Source organism: Neomonachus schauinslandi, chromosome 2, assembly GCF_002201575.2.
Source record: "Neomonachus schauinslandi chromosome 2, ASM220157v2, whole genome shotgun sequence".
Lineage (NCBI taxonomy): Eukaryota > Metazoa > Chordata > Mammalia > Carnivora > Phocidae > Neomonachus > Neomonachus schauinslandi.
The window spans coordinates 100,326,461-100,344,248 of record NC_058404.1 but is presented as its reverse complement, the minus strand read 5'-3'; the positions used below and the strand labels follow the sequence as shown (position 1 = coordinate 100,344,248).

At 36.4% G+C, this 17,788-nt stretch overlaps 1 protein-coding gene across 2 annotated transcripts in view; it reads left to right on the top strand.

The window, feature by feature from the left end:
• Nucleotides 1-17,788, top strand: part of SPATA5 (spermatogenesis associated 5) — a 340,134-nt gene that overhangs the window by 259,594 nt on the left and 62,752 nt on the right. For both annotated transcript variants that reach the window (XM_021681474.1, XM_021681475.1), the window contains one exon: nucleotides 5,403-5,567. In XM_021681474.1, coding sequence (XP_021537149.1) covers nucleotides 5,403-5,567 — 165 coding nt within the window. The remainder of the gene's footprint in view (nucleotides 1-5,402; nucleotides 5,568-17,788) is intronic.

Sequence of the window (17,788 nt, the reverse complement as noted above, 5' to 3'; positions counted from 1 at the left end):
TTGTAGTTTTAGCTCATACATTGAGGTTTATGACCCATGTCAGGTTAATTTTTGAAATGTCAAGTAAGGATCAGTGTTCATTTTTAAAATATGAGTATCTAGGGTCACTTGGATGGCATAGTTGGCTAAGCATCCAGCTCTTGGTTTTGGCTTAGGTCATGATCTCAGAGTCATGAGATCGGGCACCAGGTGGGCTCCATGTTCAGTGCAGAGTCTCCTTAAGACTCTTTCTCCCTTTCCCTCTGTCCCTCCCCTCCTCATGTGCTCTCTCTCTCTCTCTAAAATAAAATAATAAGGGACGCCTGGGTGGTTCAGTCGGTTAAGTGTCCGCCTTTGGCTCAGGTCATGATCCCAGAGTCCTGGGATCAAGTCCCGTAAGAGGCTCCTTGCTCAGCAGGGAGCCTGCTTCTCCCTCTGTCTGCTGCTCCCCTTGCTTGTGCATTCTTTCTCTCTGACAAATGAATAAAATCTTTAAAAAAAATAAAATAATAAATCTTTTTTATAAATAAATATATATGAGTGTCTAATTGTTACAGCATTATTTTTTTAATGCTTTCCTTTCCTAGTTGAATGCCTTAAGAATAAAAATCATTATGGACTCCCTTATCTGTTCTGTTGATCTATATTTATCTCCTCTGGACCTTATCACACTATCTTGGTTTTTTTAGTGTTATAAGTTTTGAAATCAGGTAGTGTAAGTCCTTCAACTTTTTTCTTTTTTGACTTGCTTTCACTATTCTCATTTGCATTTCCATATAAATTTTATAATGTTTGTCAGTTTTTTTAAAAAAGCTCTTGTGAAATTTTTATTGGAATTACATTGAGTCTATAGATAAATTTGAAAAGAATGAATATCTTAATATTGAGCCTTCTAATTCATGAACATGGTGTATCTCTCTTTATGTAGGTCTCTAATTTTTCTCAATAGTGTTCTAGTTTCCAGTGAAGTGTTCATTAATTTTATTCCTGTCTTTTATGTTTTATGCTTTTCATGTATTCTCATAAAGTGGATTTTTAAAACTTCATTTTCTATTAGTTTACTGCTTAATATATAAAATACAATTTTTTATAATAAACTTATATTCTGTAATCTTGCTAGTAGTTTTGTAGATTCCTTAGTATTTCTACAGAAACAATCATGTCATCTTCAAATGAGGATAGTTTTACCTTTTCCTCTTCCAAGTTCTATATGTCTTCCCCCCCCCACCCAGTTTTTGTCTTTTGTCTTTTCATAAAGACTAGTACCTCTATTATATTTTTCAGTAGAAGTGGTGAGTTTTTACCTTGTTCTTGATAGAAAGCATTCAATATTTCAACATTAATTATGATATTAGCTGTTGGTTTTTCTAGATACCACCTCTCATATTGAAGTTCTCTTCTATTACTAATTTGCTGAAGGTTTTTTAACATGAGTGGATCTTGAATTTTGTCAAAAGCTTTTTTGCACATACTAAAAAGATCATGTGAATTTCCTCCTTTATTCTGTTAATATGGTGAATTATACCAATGGGATTTGGTTAAGATGATTTATTCATTTCATACATTGTGAGATTCTATTTGCTAATATTTTTAAGGTATTTTTGGGTCTGTGTCCATGAGTGTCATTAATCTGTAATTTTCATTTTTTTGTGATATCTTTGTTAGGTTTAGGAGTTAGTATTATGTTGGCCTTCTAAAACAACTTGAGAAGTGTTCTCTTCTCTTTATTCTGAAATGGTTGTACAATCTTGATGTTATTTCTTCTCTATTAGAATTCAGAAGTGAAACCATCTAGGCCTCGGTGTAAAAGTCATAATAAATTAAATTTTTAATTCAGTTCCATTTAAAAAATAAATATAGGGTCATTCTGATTTTTTAAATTTCATTTTGTGTCCATTTTGACAACTGGATTTTTTAAGAAACTTATTTTTTTATCAAAGTTGTTGAATTTATTGTCATAAAGTTGTTCATAGTGTTCTCATTATTCTTTTTGCTATCTGTAGGATCTGTAGTGATAACTTCTCTTCCATTTCTGATGTTGGTGATTTGTTCTCTTTTGATCCTTGTTCAAATCTAGTTAGAATTTAATCAGTTTGGGGCGCCTGGGTGGCTCAGTTGGTTAAGCGACTGCCTTCGGCTCAGGTCATGATCCTGGAGTCCCGGGATCGAGTCCCGCATCGGGCTCCCTGCTCAGCGGGGGGTCTGCTTCTCCCTCTGACCCTCTTCCCTCTCATGCTCTCTGTCTCTCATTCTCTCTCTCTCAAATAAATAAATAAAATCTTAAAAAAAAAAAAAGATTACCATTTAAAAAAAAAAAAAAAGAATTTAATCAGTTTTTTTAAATCTTTACAGATTTCGACTCAGGTCATGATCTCATGGGTCATGAGATTAAGCCTGACGTTGGGCTCTGCACTGAGCGTGAAGTCTGCTTGGAGATTCTCTCCCTCTGCCCCTCTGCACATTCATGTGCTTTCTCTCTCTCTCTCTCTTTCTCTCAAATAAATCAATAAATCTTTAAAAAAAATCTTTCCAGAGAACTACCCTTGAGTTTCAATTTTCTCTGTTGTTTCCTATTTCATTGATTTCTGCTCTCATCTTTATTATTTCCTTCCTTGTACTTACTCTTGAACCTTAGGTCGTTAATTTTGAAATTCATTCCTACCATAAACATTTAAAGTTATAAATTTGTCTCTAACATTGTATATTCCACAAATCTTGGTATGTTAGATTTGCATTATCATTCAACTTGAAACACTTTCTAATTTCCTAATGATTTCTTCTTTGACCTGTGGTTTATTTAGAAGGGTGTTGTTTAATTTTCATGTACTTGAGGTTTTCCTCTGTGTCTTATTGTTATTTATTCTAATTTACCCTCTTATAGTCAGAGCACTACTTTGTATGATTTCAGTCCTTTTGAATTTGTTGAGTTTTGTTTAATGGCTTTATCATATGAGCTGATTATACCATGTATACTTGAAAAAAATATGTGTTCTGCAGTTGTTGGGTATAATGGTCCATAAATAAATATCAGTTAGGTCACAGTGATTGATAGTCTTGTTCAGATCCTCAGTCCTCCCTATCTTTACTGATTTGTTTTCTAGTTGTTCTGTAATTGCTAAGAGAAGAGTTAAAATCTCATACTGTGATTGTGGAATTATCTTTTTATCTCTTTAATCCTGTCAGTTTTTGCTTTATATTATTTTGAGGCTCCATTATTAGGAACATACATGTCAAGAACTGTAAAGGTTCTGAGACTTTACCCTATTTGAAAGCTAACTAGTTAGCCTGCCACAATTTCATGGGGGCTTGGCTAAAGACATGAGATTCTTGGGTCAGAGACAGAGGACAACTTATTACTCACAGTATATTACTTACAGAATATCATGATTTGTGTGTGTGTGTTTTTGTGTGTGTGCACGCACGCATGTGTGTGCTGATTCTCTAAGACCTAAATTCCACCATGCAACCATATGAGGTCTTGATGTTCGTATTTTCTGTAGTGTTTTATGTGTGGTATCAGCTACATTTTCAGGGTTTTTGTTTTTTGTTTCTTTAATTAGGAGATGTTCATGTTAGAGTTCCTGTCTTCCTTATTTTCTGTATTTACTTCTATCAAATCTTTTTTCTGGGTATTTCATTCAAAAGTGCACATATAGAAATGTGCTGTGTTTCACTATTTATAAGTGAGTGTCTCTTAAATCTTCAAGAAAGGCCATTTTTTTATTATGTCAGCAACAAGAGTAATTTTTTGGAAGTGGAAGGCATGTACAGTTTTGTAGTGTTTCATTTCCAGTGCTCTTCATTTCTTCCTGAAGATTCAGTTTTCCATCTTATGTCATTTCCCTTAAATCTGAAGAACGTCATTTAGCATTTTCTGTAATGCCGTTCTGCTAGAAACAAGTTTTCTTGGTTTCTTTTATCTGAAAATGACTTAATTTTTCCTTCATTATTAAAGAATATTTTCACTGGTACCAGAATTCTAGAATGACATTTTTATTCTTTCAGCACTTTAAAGATGTTGTTCTGCTGGTTTCTGCCCTTCGTTGTTTTGATTGAGAGTCCTCGGTGATTCAAATTATTGTTCCCTGTATTCAGTCTGGTAGCTTTCAAGATTTTGTCTTTGGTTTTCAGCAGTTTGCTATGATGTGTCTAGGTGTGGTTTTCTTTATATTTATTTTATTTTGAATTCACTGAGCTTCTTGATTGTGTAAATTTGTTTGTTTACCAATTTGGAGAAATTTTGGCTCATTCTTCTTCAAGTATTTTTTCTGCCCCATCTTCTCTTTCCTTTCCTTCTGGGACTGTAGTTACACAAATTAGACCTTTTGATATCAGCCCATGAGTGATCTTTTAATGTAAATCTTACCAATTCACCTTCTACTTAAAACTGTCTAATGACTTCTCTTTACAAGAAGAATATAGTCCAGACTCTTTACCATGTCTTTTATGGCATTATGATCTGCCTGTGACTGTCTTTTGGACCTCATTTCCTACCGCTTTTCCCTTTATTCACTCTACCACAGATTTTTTTTTTTCTTTCCCTGGAACATATCAGTCATTCTTGCTCTTTGTACTTGATACCTTGAATTCTCTTCCACCCATATCTTTATAAAGTTGGCTCTTTTGGGTATCTGCATAAGTTACCTCCTCAGAGAGACTTTCTCACACCACCCCAACTAAAAGTTGCCCCAGCCCCTTAACACATTTTAGACCCATATCTGTTTTAATAACTTTATTGAGAAATAATTTACATAACAAATTTAACCCATTTAAAATAAACAATTCAGTGGCTTTTAGTATATCCACAGACATATGTAACCATCACCACAATCACTTTTACACATATCTATCTTATTCATGCTATTTTCTAGTACCAAGAACAATGTCTGGTATACAGTGCATGCTCAATAAAGTTTCCTGAATAGATGAGTTCATTAGCTCCAAGATAAGTTAGGCATTAGCCTCCAGTAAAATATGAGGGAAGTTCATTTGACTACTTTCAGCTCTAGAAGTATTCTTTTACCAGAGCTGTGCTATTTTGAGGGCTCTCTAAAACAGCTTAACCCATATTTTAAGAGTTATTGCAGGAAGTTCCAAAAAAAAGTCTTTTGATATAATGAATACAAATCATATTACACATTTCTCTAAGAGAAAATAGCCATCTTTTATTGACCTGACAGTTGCTGAGAAGCAGAAAGCCTCTCAGAAGTATTGCTTTGCTATTTTCAAAAGTACTCTGAATATTGTTGATTTGTTTGAATCTTTGAAATAGATTATAGAATCACTAGTACTTGTTTTATGTACTAATTATGGGTAATAGTGGGTTATTCATGAGATTCTAGACATCCCCTCTCTTTGGTACCTTTCATGTGGAATGTCAGTCTTGAGCTTGGTTAATCTGCATTATCTCATCTTCTTTATAGGCTTTGATGCGGCCTGGAAGAATTGACAGAATCATCTATGTGCCTTTACCAGATGCAGCAACAAGAAGGGAAATATTTAACCTGCAGTTTCACTCTATGCCGATCAGTAATGATGTGGATCTGGATGAACTCATCCTCCAAACAGATACATATTCAGGAGCAGAGGTAAGATAGTTCTGCTCAGAATACCTTGGTGGCAGGAAAGCAGTGGGTTGGGGTCATTAGCAAAAAGACTGCTTGATACCAACTGTTTTAAATAACTATATGTTAAGAAATCTTAAAACAGGAAATGCACTATATGACAGGTAATCACTAAATTAAATTACATTTTACTGGCCTCTATTATATCTCAATTGTTTTTCACCTGACTTCTGTTACTTCTCAAAATGTAGTCTTCAGAGAATTAACATGATATAGTGGGGAGAACATTGGACTAGAAGTAGAAGTTTCTTCTTTGGAGTTTCTTGATACATTAGCTTCCAACCATTCAGCTTCTCTGAACTTTGATTTCTTGACCTATCAAATGGAAATGAAACAAACTCTACATACTGTTTTCTTATAGAAATCATAAAAATGAAATTAGGATATCATGCAAGTGCTCAGAAGTACAAGAATTGGCAGAGAGATTGTATTATTACCATAGTTTATCATTTTGGAAAATTATGTTAGTCTACTTATGTATTAACAAAGATTCTCTCATAAAAACGGTAAGAGAAGGGCGCCTGGGTGGTTCAGTCGCTAAGCATCTGCCTTTGGCTAGGGTCATGATCCCAGGTCCTGGGATCAAGCCCCACATCAGGCTCTCTGCTCAGTGGAAAGCCTGCTTCTCCCTCTCCCATTCCACCTGCTTGTATTCCCTCTCTCACTGTCTCTCTTTCTGTCAAATAAATAAATAAAATCTTAAAAAAAAAAAACACACACACACAGTAAAAGAGGATGCCTGGGTGGCTCAGTCAGTTAAGCATCTGCCTTCGGCTCAGGTCATTTTCCCAGGGTTCTGGGACCGAGTCCCACATCGGGCTCCCTGCTCTTTGGGGAGTCTGCTCTTGCACACGCTCTCTCTCTCCCTCTCTCTCTCTCTCACACATGCACACTCTCGCTCTCTCAAATAAATAAAATTTAAAAATAAATAAATAATAAAAACTGTAAAGGGGACAGTCTATAATCTACCCTTAGCTGTGAAAGTATACACTCTCAATAAGAACAGTAGACCTCTGTGAAAAAATGAAAGTTTTCAAGTATGGCAGGTAAACATTTTTTCCTCTCCGTGGCAACTTTTTGCTTAGGCCATTTTTATTTACAAAATAAAATTCCAATTAAAATAATCGTGCATCTTTTCTACATGCATTTCTCAAGAAAGGACAGGCTGTAGTCCTCAGCACAGAAATATCTTCTGAATACCACTAATAGGGATTTGTACTGGGAAATTAGTATCTTTTTAAATAAGAAATTATAAATTCTTTTATTCTGAATTATCCAGCAGACAGACTTCACATTCTGTCTGCTTGCTATTGTTTGTAATCTGTCCTCTGTGAAAACCAAAGAGATTAATACATAATAGATCATTAGTGTACTCAGAGAGTATTGTGGGTAAATTTACATGTAGAATTGGAGTGAGTGTATCATTCAGTCATAGCTAATAACAACTAAAATAAATCCCAAATCTCCTCATTGTTTTATCTCAACTGTGAACTGTGTGTATTTGATTTTCCCCCTGTAGGTTTTTCATTTTCACCGAGAGGGGAAAAAAGTCATATAGAAAGAAACTTGAGAAGCAGTTGAAGTACATACGTTTTTAAGTCCTATCTGAAAAAATAATCCTTATGATCATCTTCTTGACATGACAGTCCATTAAGTTAAAATGAACATATAGTTGCTGTTAACTGACTGCTCCAGCATTTCTAGAATTCAGTTTTGGTTGTGAGACCAAGGGCAGGCATCGTGTGTATGATACATCAGTTTACAGGAAACAGCAAAGAGAAGAAACTGTAAATCTTCCACTTGAGCTGAGTAAAGTGGAAGAGCAGTTAGCAAGGTAGAAATGTGCCTTTCTCACTTTGAAGTAATTAATGGTAGTAGCATAGAAGTGCAAAACAAAAATCAGAGCCAGTGAGATTCTGTCTGGCTGAAAGGAAAAAACTCACTTGGTGCCAGAAATTATTGTAGCAGCTTGCTAGTTCTTATGTAGTACATGTCTTACTCAGTCTGTAACATAAGCACATTCATTTCTGATTAATTTTTATAGCAGAAAAGGAAAAGTAGCAGAAAATTCTGTCCCTCCTTGAATTACATTTATGGGTCCCATAATGGTTGGTGGGGGAAGTATATCCCACCCTGATCCTAATTATACTCCATATTTTATTACAACTAGAAATAGAAATTTTATTCAGAGCTATTTCTTAGTAGTTCTGGAGTTTTCCATTTGGGCCAGACAGATTTGTTCCATGTTGTTTGTTTTGGGCTTTTGTTTTTGTCTGATTATTTAGGCAGTTCACACAGGTGCCCTTTTGTTTCAAGAGAACTATGATTTTCTTAAGTCTTAAAATTAAATAAATAGGGAATTTAAGACAACATTTAGCTTCAAATAAAATGTAAGATCCCATCTTTCCCCGCACCTCTTTCCTTCAGGATGAAAACGGTGCAGCAATGTTGAAAGCCAAAATTAGTTGATGATTTTTTTTTAGCACTAAGACAAATTCAACCTGGAACCCTCAGTCACCTGACTCCTACAGCCCCAGTGCTTTACCACTGATGGAACTAATTTATTCCGTCCTCAGTGTAAAGCCAGATCCTTCAGCACAGAACCTATGACGTAGTACATACTTAAATAAGCATTTAACAAACTGAAAAAGAAAAAAGATTTTTAAAATTATATTTAGGAAGAATAGACTTCCCTTTGTCGTTGTCATAAGGAGAGCCCTCTAACTTTGCAGCAGTACACCGTGCTATGGCCATAGCTACTTGTTCGACTCTAGAGAGTGTCTCAGTGGCCACTTTTGGTATAAAATGAAAACACTGATAAATTTGTTGTCTTCACAGGAGAGTATTATCAATTTTATATATTAATATATTAATTGTGTATTATACATTAATTTAAACTGTACAGTCTTAGCTGTATGAACAAGAATTTGGCCAGGTGAGTCAGAAGATGAGGAAATGGCTGACGCTGGTGTCTGTGTTTTAGAAACAGAAAAATGTTTAACTGTAGTGAGTATTTTCTTTATCTTTATTTTTAATTAAAAAGCTATAGAGAGGGGGGCCTGGCTGGCTCAGCGGTAGATCATGTGACTCTTGACCTTGGGGTCGTGAATTCAAGCCCCACGTTGGGCATAGAGTTTACTTAAAAAAATAAATTACGACAACAACAAAAAGCTATAGAGTGGTTGGAGATGATATGGGTACTTTTAACGACTGAAATGGAGGAGTTACTTTTTAAAAATGTTTTCTTTCAACCTAGTGCTTTATTCTGCCCAGTCAACATTGTTTCTTAAAAACTTACACAGGCTGTGTTTCAAATGGCCCCTTAGACCCCGCTGAGTTTCTCCATTTTCCCTCCCTGGAGAGGGTAGACAGAGAACTGAAGCATTTCTTTAATTCTCAGGCGAGTCCCAAGGGGAAGTTTGTTGCCAGCTGGAAGGGGAATAGGGTCACAAGGGAGCAGCCTCCACGGAGAGGTTGAAGCAGGTGGTAGCATCCTTCAGCCATCCCTGTGCCTGCCGCTCCCCGGTGGCCAGAACCTCATTGTCTTTGTGGCTTCTTGGCTGTAGCTCCCAGTTAATAGAAAAACATGTTGCCATTTAAAAGCAGATGGGAATTCAGTTCAGGAGGAAATAAGAAGTCTTTTTTGGTTATACCCATTGTTTTCTTTTGCTTTGATTTTTGTTTTTTAAGTTATTTGTAGCAGATTCCACTTCATTTTTTCATTTGTCTTTTATCCAATTATCTGAGTTACTTTAGGAAAACTTTTATCTTACCCACCAACAGGAAATCAACAGTCACAAATACGTGCACATGAAAGGCATAACCCGGCCCATTACCCATGTGCCATGTGCTTGGGAACAGAGGTGACGAGTAAGATATATAATTTCCTCTCTGTATAGGAATTTGCTGACATAGGCTCACATCTAGTATCTGTAAAATTGGAGTTGAATGTTTACTTGCATTTGGATGTTATCCTCCTGTTAGTGATTATCTCATCAAATGAAATTGATAATATATGTCTAAGAGCCAGGTATCAGTTGCATAATTTATAAATAATATAGACAATCAGAGCATTTGTTTCATACATCCAGATTTGAGGATTCAACTTCCAAGAGAGGCAGTAAAGGGAAAACAAAACAGAATTTTAATGTTGCATTTGAGTAGACTTTTAAAAGAATTGTAGTCTTTTTCTTTCAGGGTGGTTTCAGGCAAGTTATTTAACCCCTTTGGACCTCAGTTTTCTCATTTTTAAATTATCTGACTGAAATTGTTTTGAGGGTTAAAGGAGGTAACAAATATAAAAGCACCAAGGAACAGTGCCTAACACATAAAGAGTGCTTTATAAATGTTACGTCCCTTTATTCTTTCTTCCTCTTATCTGATCAGTGTTTATATTTACCACTGAAGTATTAGATGATGTTGTTATAAGGTGGCAATGTCTTGCATTGCCTCAATAACCAGATAACGTATCTGAAAGCTAAGTTATAAATGAGTTGCTTCTTGTTCTTTTCTAAAGAATATAACATCTGCTTAATATGGTGATTTTTAGGGGCGCCTGGGTGGCTCAGTCGGTTAAGCGGCTGCCTTCGGCTCAGGTCATGATCCCAGGGTCCTGGGATCAAGCCCCGCATCGGGCTCCTTGCTCAGCAGAGAGCCTGCTTCTCCCTCTCCCTCTGCCTGCCTCTCTGCCTACTTGTGCTCTCTATCTCTCTGTCAAATAAATAAATAAAATCTTTAAAAAAAAAATATGGTGATTTTTAGGGTAATCTAATGAACCTAGTACTAGAAAGTCCTCTTAAAGCAATTTATTAAATACATTCCACGCTAAGTTTTTAAAAAGCTTTAACTTCATGTAAATTTAGTCTATTTTTGTTTTACTAAAATCATGTGTCTTGCCCTGGATTTTGTTTTGTAGTTTCTGCCTTTCTGGGTCTAATAGCTCAAGGTCTTAATGCCAGCTTGACATTAAAAAATTACCTTCCAGTGTGGGGCGCCTGGGTGGCTCAGTCGTTAAGCGTCTGCCTTCGGCTCAGGTCGTGATCCCAGGGTCCTGGGATCGAGCCCCGCATCGGGCTCCCTGCTCAGCAGAAAGCCTGCTTCTCCCTCTCCCACTTCTCTGCTTGTGTTCCCTCTCTCGCTGTCTCTCTCTCTGTCAAATAAATAAATAAAATCTTTTAAAAAAATAAACTAAAAAATTACCTTCCAGTGTGCCTCATTAATTCAAGAAGGTTCTAGTCACCATGCTTACACTATTACAGCTTTACAAAGAGAGAACTAAATTAATTTTCTATCTTACTGATTAATATTTCTTCTGACATTCTCTTTTCTCCAACACAATGAAAACAGAAAAAAAAAAAAAATCACCATTTCGGATGTCTGTACTCTTCCTACATGAAATCTCTTGTGGCAATTTTCCCCAAACTAAAAATCAAGATCAGTGTATTTGAATTTGGCATAGATTGACTCTATCTAACAACACATCTGAGATAATAATAAAGACCCTCTGTTAGCTGGTCTCGGGCCCTCTGATTAATATTATTAGGGAGGACCCTGGCAGCCCTGTTCCTGTCCCCAAAGTGAAGCAGAGTGCCACAGTACTTAGCAACCTCCTGTACACTGTCTGCAACATACTCGTCCTGCCTAATCAGAAACTGCCCTATGAATACGTACTGTTATAACCCACTGGTCTGCTGTTCTTAGTTGAGGTCCTTGTTATCGCCCTACTCCTCTTTGTGCATTTACCCTAAAATTCTGTATCCCAGAATGTCAGAATACTCTTTTGTTACACAGCCTGGTGAAATCACTGCTTTGTCATTAAAACATCGTGACCACCCCACCAGAAGTGGCTTCTCGTTTTGAACGCTTTTACACTGATTTCTGTTTTACTTGTTTAGCTCTTCGTACCTATTTTCCTCGTAGTTATTTTGATATGAGCAGCCACCTCATCTCCCCAGACAAAGTGGAAGATTCTCTGCAGCGGAAGCCAGGTTTTGTACTTCCCGGAGTGCAGCAGAGCACCCATTATCTCCCAGTGAGTGGCTGAGTCACAGATTTATGTGTTGAATCTGTCAGCCTCCCAACAAAAAATGTCAGTTTTAACATTCACCTAAAGTGGCATTTTCTGGTTGCAAATGTGTTTTTGTATACATTATCTATTTGAGTATCTTAACGCTATGGGAACACACCAGAGCGAAACAAGAACAGTGGATTTCTCCGAAGTCCCACAGCGAATAGGTGACAAATCCAGGACCAAAAACCAAATCTTTCAACTGCTCCTGAAAGACTTTTCATGATCTCTTCATGCCTTGGAGTCAGCTGAGGAGTCTTTGAAAGCTTTTCATTATTCTCTTTGACATATCTGAATTTTTAGTAAAGGTTTTCCTGCTCTTATGGACAGTGACTTAGCAAACTAAGCAGCAGATAGGAAACATCTTTACATTTTTATGTGTACTTATCTTATATGTGATTATCTTTAGTTACCCTGTTGTCAACTTCCCAAATAAGTATAAGCTACTTGAAGTTAGGAACTATGTTTTTCTTTATTTGTGGTACTGTATTTTCCAGGTAGTGAGAATAAGACCTGCAGTTTTGAAGGGAAAACATATAAATGACTAAGTTCCATATAATGTGTTCATGTGGCATGATCTAATGATGTGCAGAATACTATGAGAGAAAGAAGAGGATATGACTCACACTGGATTTGAGCAAGGGGGTTAGTTGATCTGAGTGTTAATGGGTGAATAGGAGTTCCCTAAGTCAAGTGGGGCTGGGGAGAGACCATTCCTGGCTGATAGAAAGGCAGAGATACATAAAAGAACATTGTGTGTCCTAGATTTTGTTAAAGGTTGAAATATGACTAGAAGAAAGAGTCTGCATATAGAAGTATTAGGTGATAAAACAAGAAAAAGTACGTAAGACAAATACAAAGGACCTTGAATATCATCTGAACTTGCTTTTCTCCTTTAAGCACTGGAGAGCCATTGAAAAGGTTAATAAAAAATGTTGTGATTAAACTTGTATTATCAAAAGATTGGTGGTGTTTTGTGTCCAAAACCACCATTAGCCCTACCCAGCACTATTATGTGAATTAGAAAAAGGTGCTCCTTTGCCCCACTTAATGACAGCTACCTGCCAGAGCAAAAGCTTTGTCAAGCAGAGAATGAGCTTATAAAGTCCCCATTTCAGTCCGTATTTGCCCCCTCAGCTGGGCATCCTGATATGGACACAACCTTCACATCTCCATAAGACTCTCATTTTTGGCTTACCCACTTTTAAATATCTCTCAGAGTGCCTAGCATAATAGCTCATATAAAGTTGATATGTATGCATTGAATAAGGAAATTTAGATTTTATATCCCAAGTAGGTAAACTACTTTCTGTGATTTTAAGATTTGCTTTATGAACCCTTGGACAGACACGTTATGTGAATGGGATAAATTATGGGAATTCGTTATTTATTATAAATTATGGGGGGGAGATGAGAGTATTAAAGATGTCTTTTGTGTAAAGTCTTTTTGGGCCTGAGGGTGATCTGACTGCAACCTCTGTCACCCCATTGATCATTAGGGTTGATTCAGTTGCTCTGGCTGGCTAGGCAGGTGTCTTCTTCCTCCTTCACCGCTCCATGTGCGTCCCTCCCAAAGCTGCGTGCATGCTCAGTTCAAGAGGACCCTTCTTTGGTCAGGGGTATACGAGTAGCTGTGCTCCAATGCTAGAACCTTCAGACAAGCTCTCAAGTGGCATTTGTAGGAGAACATAGGGTAGTCAAGCTTCCAAGACTGAGACACATACAAATGAGGCTCTGCATTGTAGCAGTCTGCCTTTCTTTAAAACAACAACGAAATGGTGTCTTTTGTGCAATGTTAAACCGGCCATGAGGTACAGCACCTGGTATGAATGGCCAAAATGATGAAACTCAGGTGCTTTATGCCCTCTGAGCCATCTTATCACATATAACGTTGTATAAAAGCTCCTAGGGCCAACACCTAATCTCCACAGCTCTTTTCAATTGCTAAAATGTTGCTACCCTGTTGCAAATGAATTATGATGGAATCTTCAGAGCAAAAATCAGCATATACCAAAAGCAGATATTTAGGCTGTAACTTTTATGCCAGCCCACCACCCCTCCCTTCCCCTATCCCTACAATTTTACAATCTACATACTAAATGAAAAAGTTTGGTAAAAGCCAAGACTTAAATCTTCATCCTATCTTGACCATGTGTTACAGTATTAGTTGGGTCAAATAAGTTATCATCTCTAGAACTCAGTTTTCATATTTTAACAGGGGAGGTAAGAATATGGTCTCTGTGATCCTTCCTAGTGTTAAAAATCTATGTGTTATATACCTATCATAGATTAAATTAATTGTATAAGGAATCTCTTAGGGATTGGACTTCCAGGGATATATAACATGGTTTTGTTTCCTTTACAGTGCTTCTAGAAACCTGGGATCTTAGGGTCTTAGTCACTGTCTCTATATACTTGCTACTGTAGCCTAGAGATCCTAATCATAGCATCAGAGGAATAGGAACATTAAGAGACTGACCGTGCATAGAATTCAGATTTTAATAAAATTCTACTTAGCAAACTTTGAATTTTTCACTGAATGGAAATTTAAGTTTTATCTGCTCAGAGAGTCCCAGTAATTTTTTTTTTTTTTTTCCTGAGAACTTTGGTTTCTCTGCTTTTCACCTTCCTTAAGAACAGTTAGTCAAGTTCAATATCTGTGATTCTGGAGGCACTGTGGTAAAAGGTGTTATAAAATGGGAATAAGCCACCAGTCCACTTCTTCCCTAAACTCTTTGTTAGGAAAGTAAGCAAAAGTTACAAGGTTATAATATTCATTTTAATGTAGTTTTTTAGAACTTCCAGCGTATGGAGATGTAAACATCCTCTGTATTTCCAAACTTCAGCACCTACTCAAACTGGCAATACAAGAACCTTAATTCAACTTACCTGAAGGCTATTTCAGATAGGATGTTTACACCAAAGCAAATAATTTTCCAGAACACCTTGTGCTGTGATACCTGTATTACTGACTCCTTGCCAGATGTTTAAAGCTGCTGTCAGCTTATAAGAAGCATTAGTCAGAAAGGAAATGGATGTCGAATGAGAGGCTGGCTGGCAACAAACTTAATAGAGCATTTTATAACCAAGTACTGAAGCCCTTTATAAGGAAGCAGTGTATCAAGGCAACAAGTTATTCAAGACCTAATCATCTAGAACCCCAAACCTGGGTTCCAGGCTAAATCTGTATCTGTGAAGAATTACTCAAGCCAGTAGTAATGCTAATTTAAGCATTTTAACATTCTGCCTTGTTTCTCCTCTTCTGGATTCTCAGTCTCTATTGACACACGCTGGTTCCCCAGAATTTTTGCACATTTAATCTGTATTTCTTCATCTTCAAAAGAGTGATAAAATATAGGAGTTCTACTAACTTGAGAGGAACACAATTTTAAAATGATGTGTAAAGCATGCTATTAATTCTGTATTTATAGATTCTGGTAGACTTGGATATTTTTGTTTGGTTATTTGAGGTGATGGAAGGCTAATTTCTAATAATTCTAATTGATCCGTGTATGAAAAGAATGCCACAAATATATGTAAAAACTGTTTATTCTTTTAAGAATATTTTTTACCAGGTGCCTGGGGTAGCTCAGTTCCTTAGGTGTCCAACTCTTGATTTCAGCTCAGGTCATGATCTCAGGGTTGTGGGATCAAGCCCTGCATCAGGCTCCTCACTGGGTGTGGAGCCTCCTTAAAATTATCTCTCCCTCTGCCCCTCCTCTCTCACTCTCCCCCTCACTTAAAAAAAAAAAAAGACTTTAAATAGAATATTTTTTACTATGCAAAACTGCATTATAGTTAAGCAAATGGGTTATGGAATGAGAAAGATTTAAATCCAAATGCCTAGTATGCCCATTTTTTTTTACCTTGTGATCAGTTTCCTTATAGATAAATAAGGATAAGAAAAGTCTCTACTTCATAGATCTGTTGTCCAGATTAGATGAAATAATTCCTATAAGGGACTTACCCTTGTAAGTACATAGCAAGTGCTCAGTAAGTCATTTTTGTTATATTTTTTATAATCAGCAAATTCAGTCTAACTAATTGATCTTTAATATGAAAAAATCCACAGCTTAATTTTTTCATATTTCATTGCCTTAGAGTTTATGAATACTCATAATGAGTGTTTCATGTGTATTCATGTTTTTTAGTCTTAATAGTGTGCTCTTTAAATTCAAACTGCATTTCATAGTTACATGCAGTATTTATTTCAGCTAGTTTCTGTTTATAAACATTTGTAATCCCTGTTTTTATTTTTTTCCTGTTAAACATGTATACTATTTTTTACTCTCAAGTGTGCAAAGCTAATGTTTCCTTACAAACTGTTAACATAATATCCCTATATCAGCATATTCTTCAAGGTAATACTTCAAGTATACAAGTTAATTCTAACTTGTTTTAACATAAATTTTGTTGGTTAAGAGAAGTGAAACCAGCAACTTTAGAAAGTTGAGGGATTTTTTTTCTTTTTTTTTTTTTTAAAGATTTATTTATTTCAGAGAGAGGGAGAGAGCATGAACAGGAGGGGCAGAGGGAGAGAGGGAATCCAAAACAGACTCCGGGCTGTGCGCAGAGCTCACGCGGGACTTGATCCCATGACCATGAGATCATGACCCCAGCCGAAACCAAGAGTCAGGTACTTAACCGACTGCACCACCCAGGCGCCCCTAGAGTAATCATTTAGGAAATAAGCATACCTAATTACTGTGCCCTTTCATTTAGGTTAGGATTAAACCCAGGTATCTAGGTAAGGGTCAGATATCTAACACTAGGGGCACCTGGGTGGCTCAATCTGTTAAGCGACTGCCTTCGGCTCAGGTCATGATCTCGGGGTCCTGGGATCGAGCCCTGCATCGGGCACCCTGCTCCGCAGGAAGCCTGCTTCTCCCTCTCCCCCTCCCCCTGCTTGTGTTCCCTCTCACACTGTCTCTCTCTCTCTGTCAAATAAATAAAATCTTAAAAAAAAAAAGAAATCTAACACTAATGACAAAAGTACTACATGTCATTTGGTGTCTGATGGTGACAATGGGATGTTCTGATTCTTTATCCCCAAATGACAGTAATTCCGAGTTCTGAATGGCGTCATTCTATTAAAATGTTACTAAAACTCTATCAAATGGTTGTTCAGAGTTACACTGTAGTCATTAGGTTGTTCTTAAATATAACTGTCACTACGTTTTAAAAATTTAAAAACAAAATCTAACCTTTCCTTAAGCTAGAAAGAAAAGTAGACAGAATTATTAAGACTTTCAGAACTCTCTTTTTTTGTTTTGTTTATGTTTTCAATCTGTAACAACAGTTAACTCTTTTTGCTATTAAAATCTGGAAAGTGGATTTTACTTTTATACTTGTAGGAAGGTTTCCTTATTCAAGACATTAGGCATAATGCACATGCCACATTTACCATTGTGGAAGTTTCAAATCATAAATTAATTATGTTCTCTTTATCTTCAGAATTAAAAAAAATCACTTAAACTGGTTTTGGCATTAGGACAAGACATTTTTTCAGCACTAGGAAAGTAGCCCTTTGGCATATTTTTTATTCACTTCAAAAGAGTCCTTAAGGAGTTGTTTTATATTTAAAACCAAGAATTGTATTTAGTTTGCCTAACATTAATTTCTTGCCAGAATCCTTAAAAATATAAAAGGTCACACATATACTCTCAGGTATAAAAATAGTAGTCCCCAGCATTTATTTTGTTGTTGTTGTTGTTGTTGTGTGCCATAAGCCTGTGTCAGAACTGGAGATTAGGGGGAAATAAACCTAAAAGTTGTCAATTGAAAATTAACTTTCTTGTTATACAACCGAGTTGATCATAATTGGCATGAAATATGTACACATGCGCAGGTTCACAAACGCTGGTCTGATGGTTCGCTTATGGCTTCCTTGTAGTTTAATAAAAGACACTTAAGCTATGATTTCACCATTCATTTATGAAATTAGTGTTGTGCATCTGGTTTGTACAGCACATCAAAAAATTCCTGCCATGTCTAGTCCACTTCAATTTTGAACCCTATGGGATACTTTCGTGGGTAGATAATACCTTCAGTGCCTTTAAATTAGGCTTTTTTTTTTTTCAAAAATATTTACTTACAAAATTTTAGTACATTTATTATG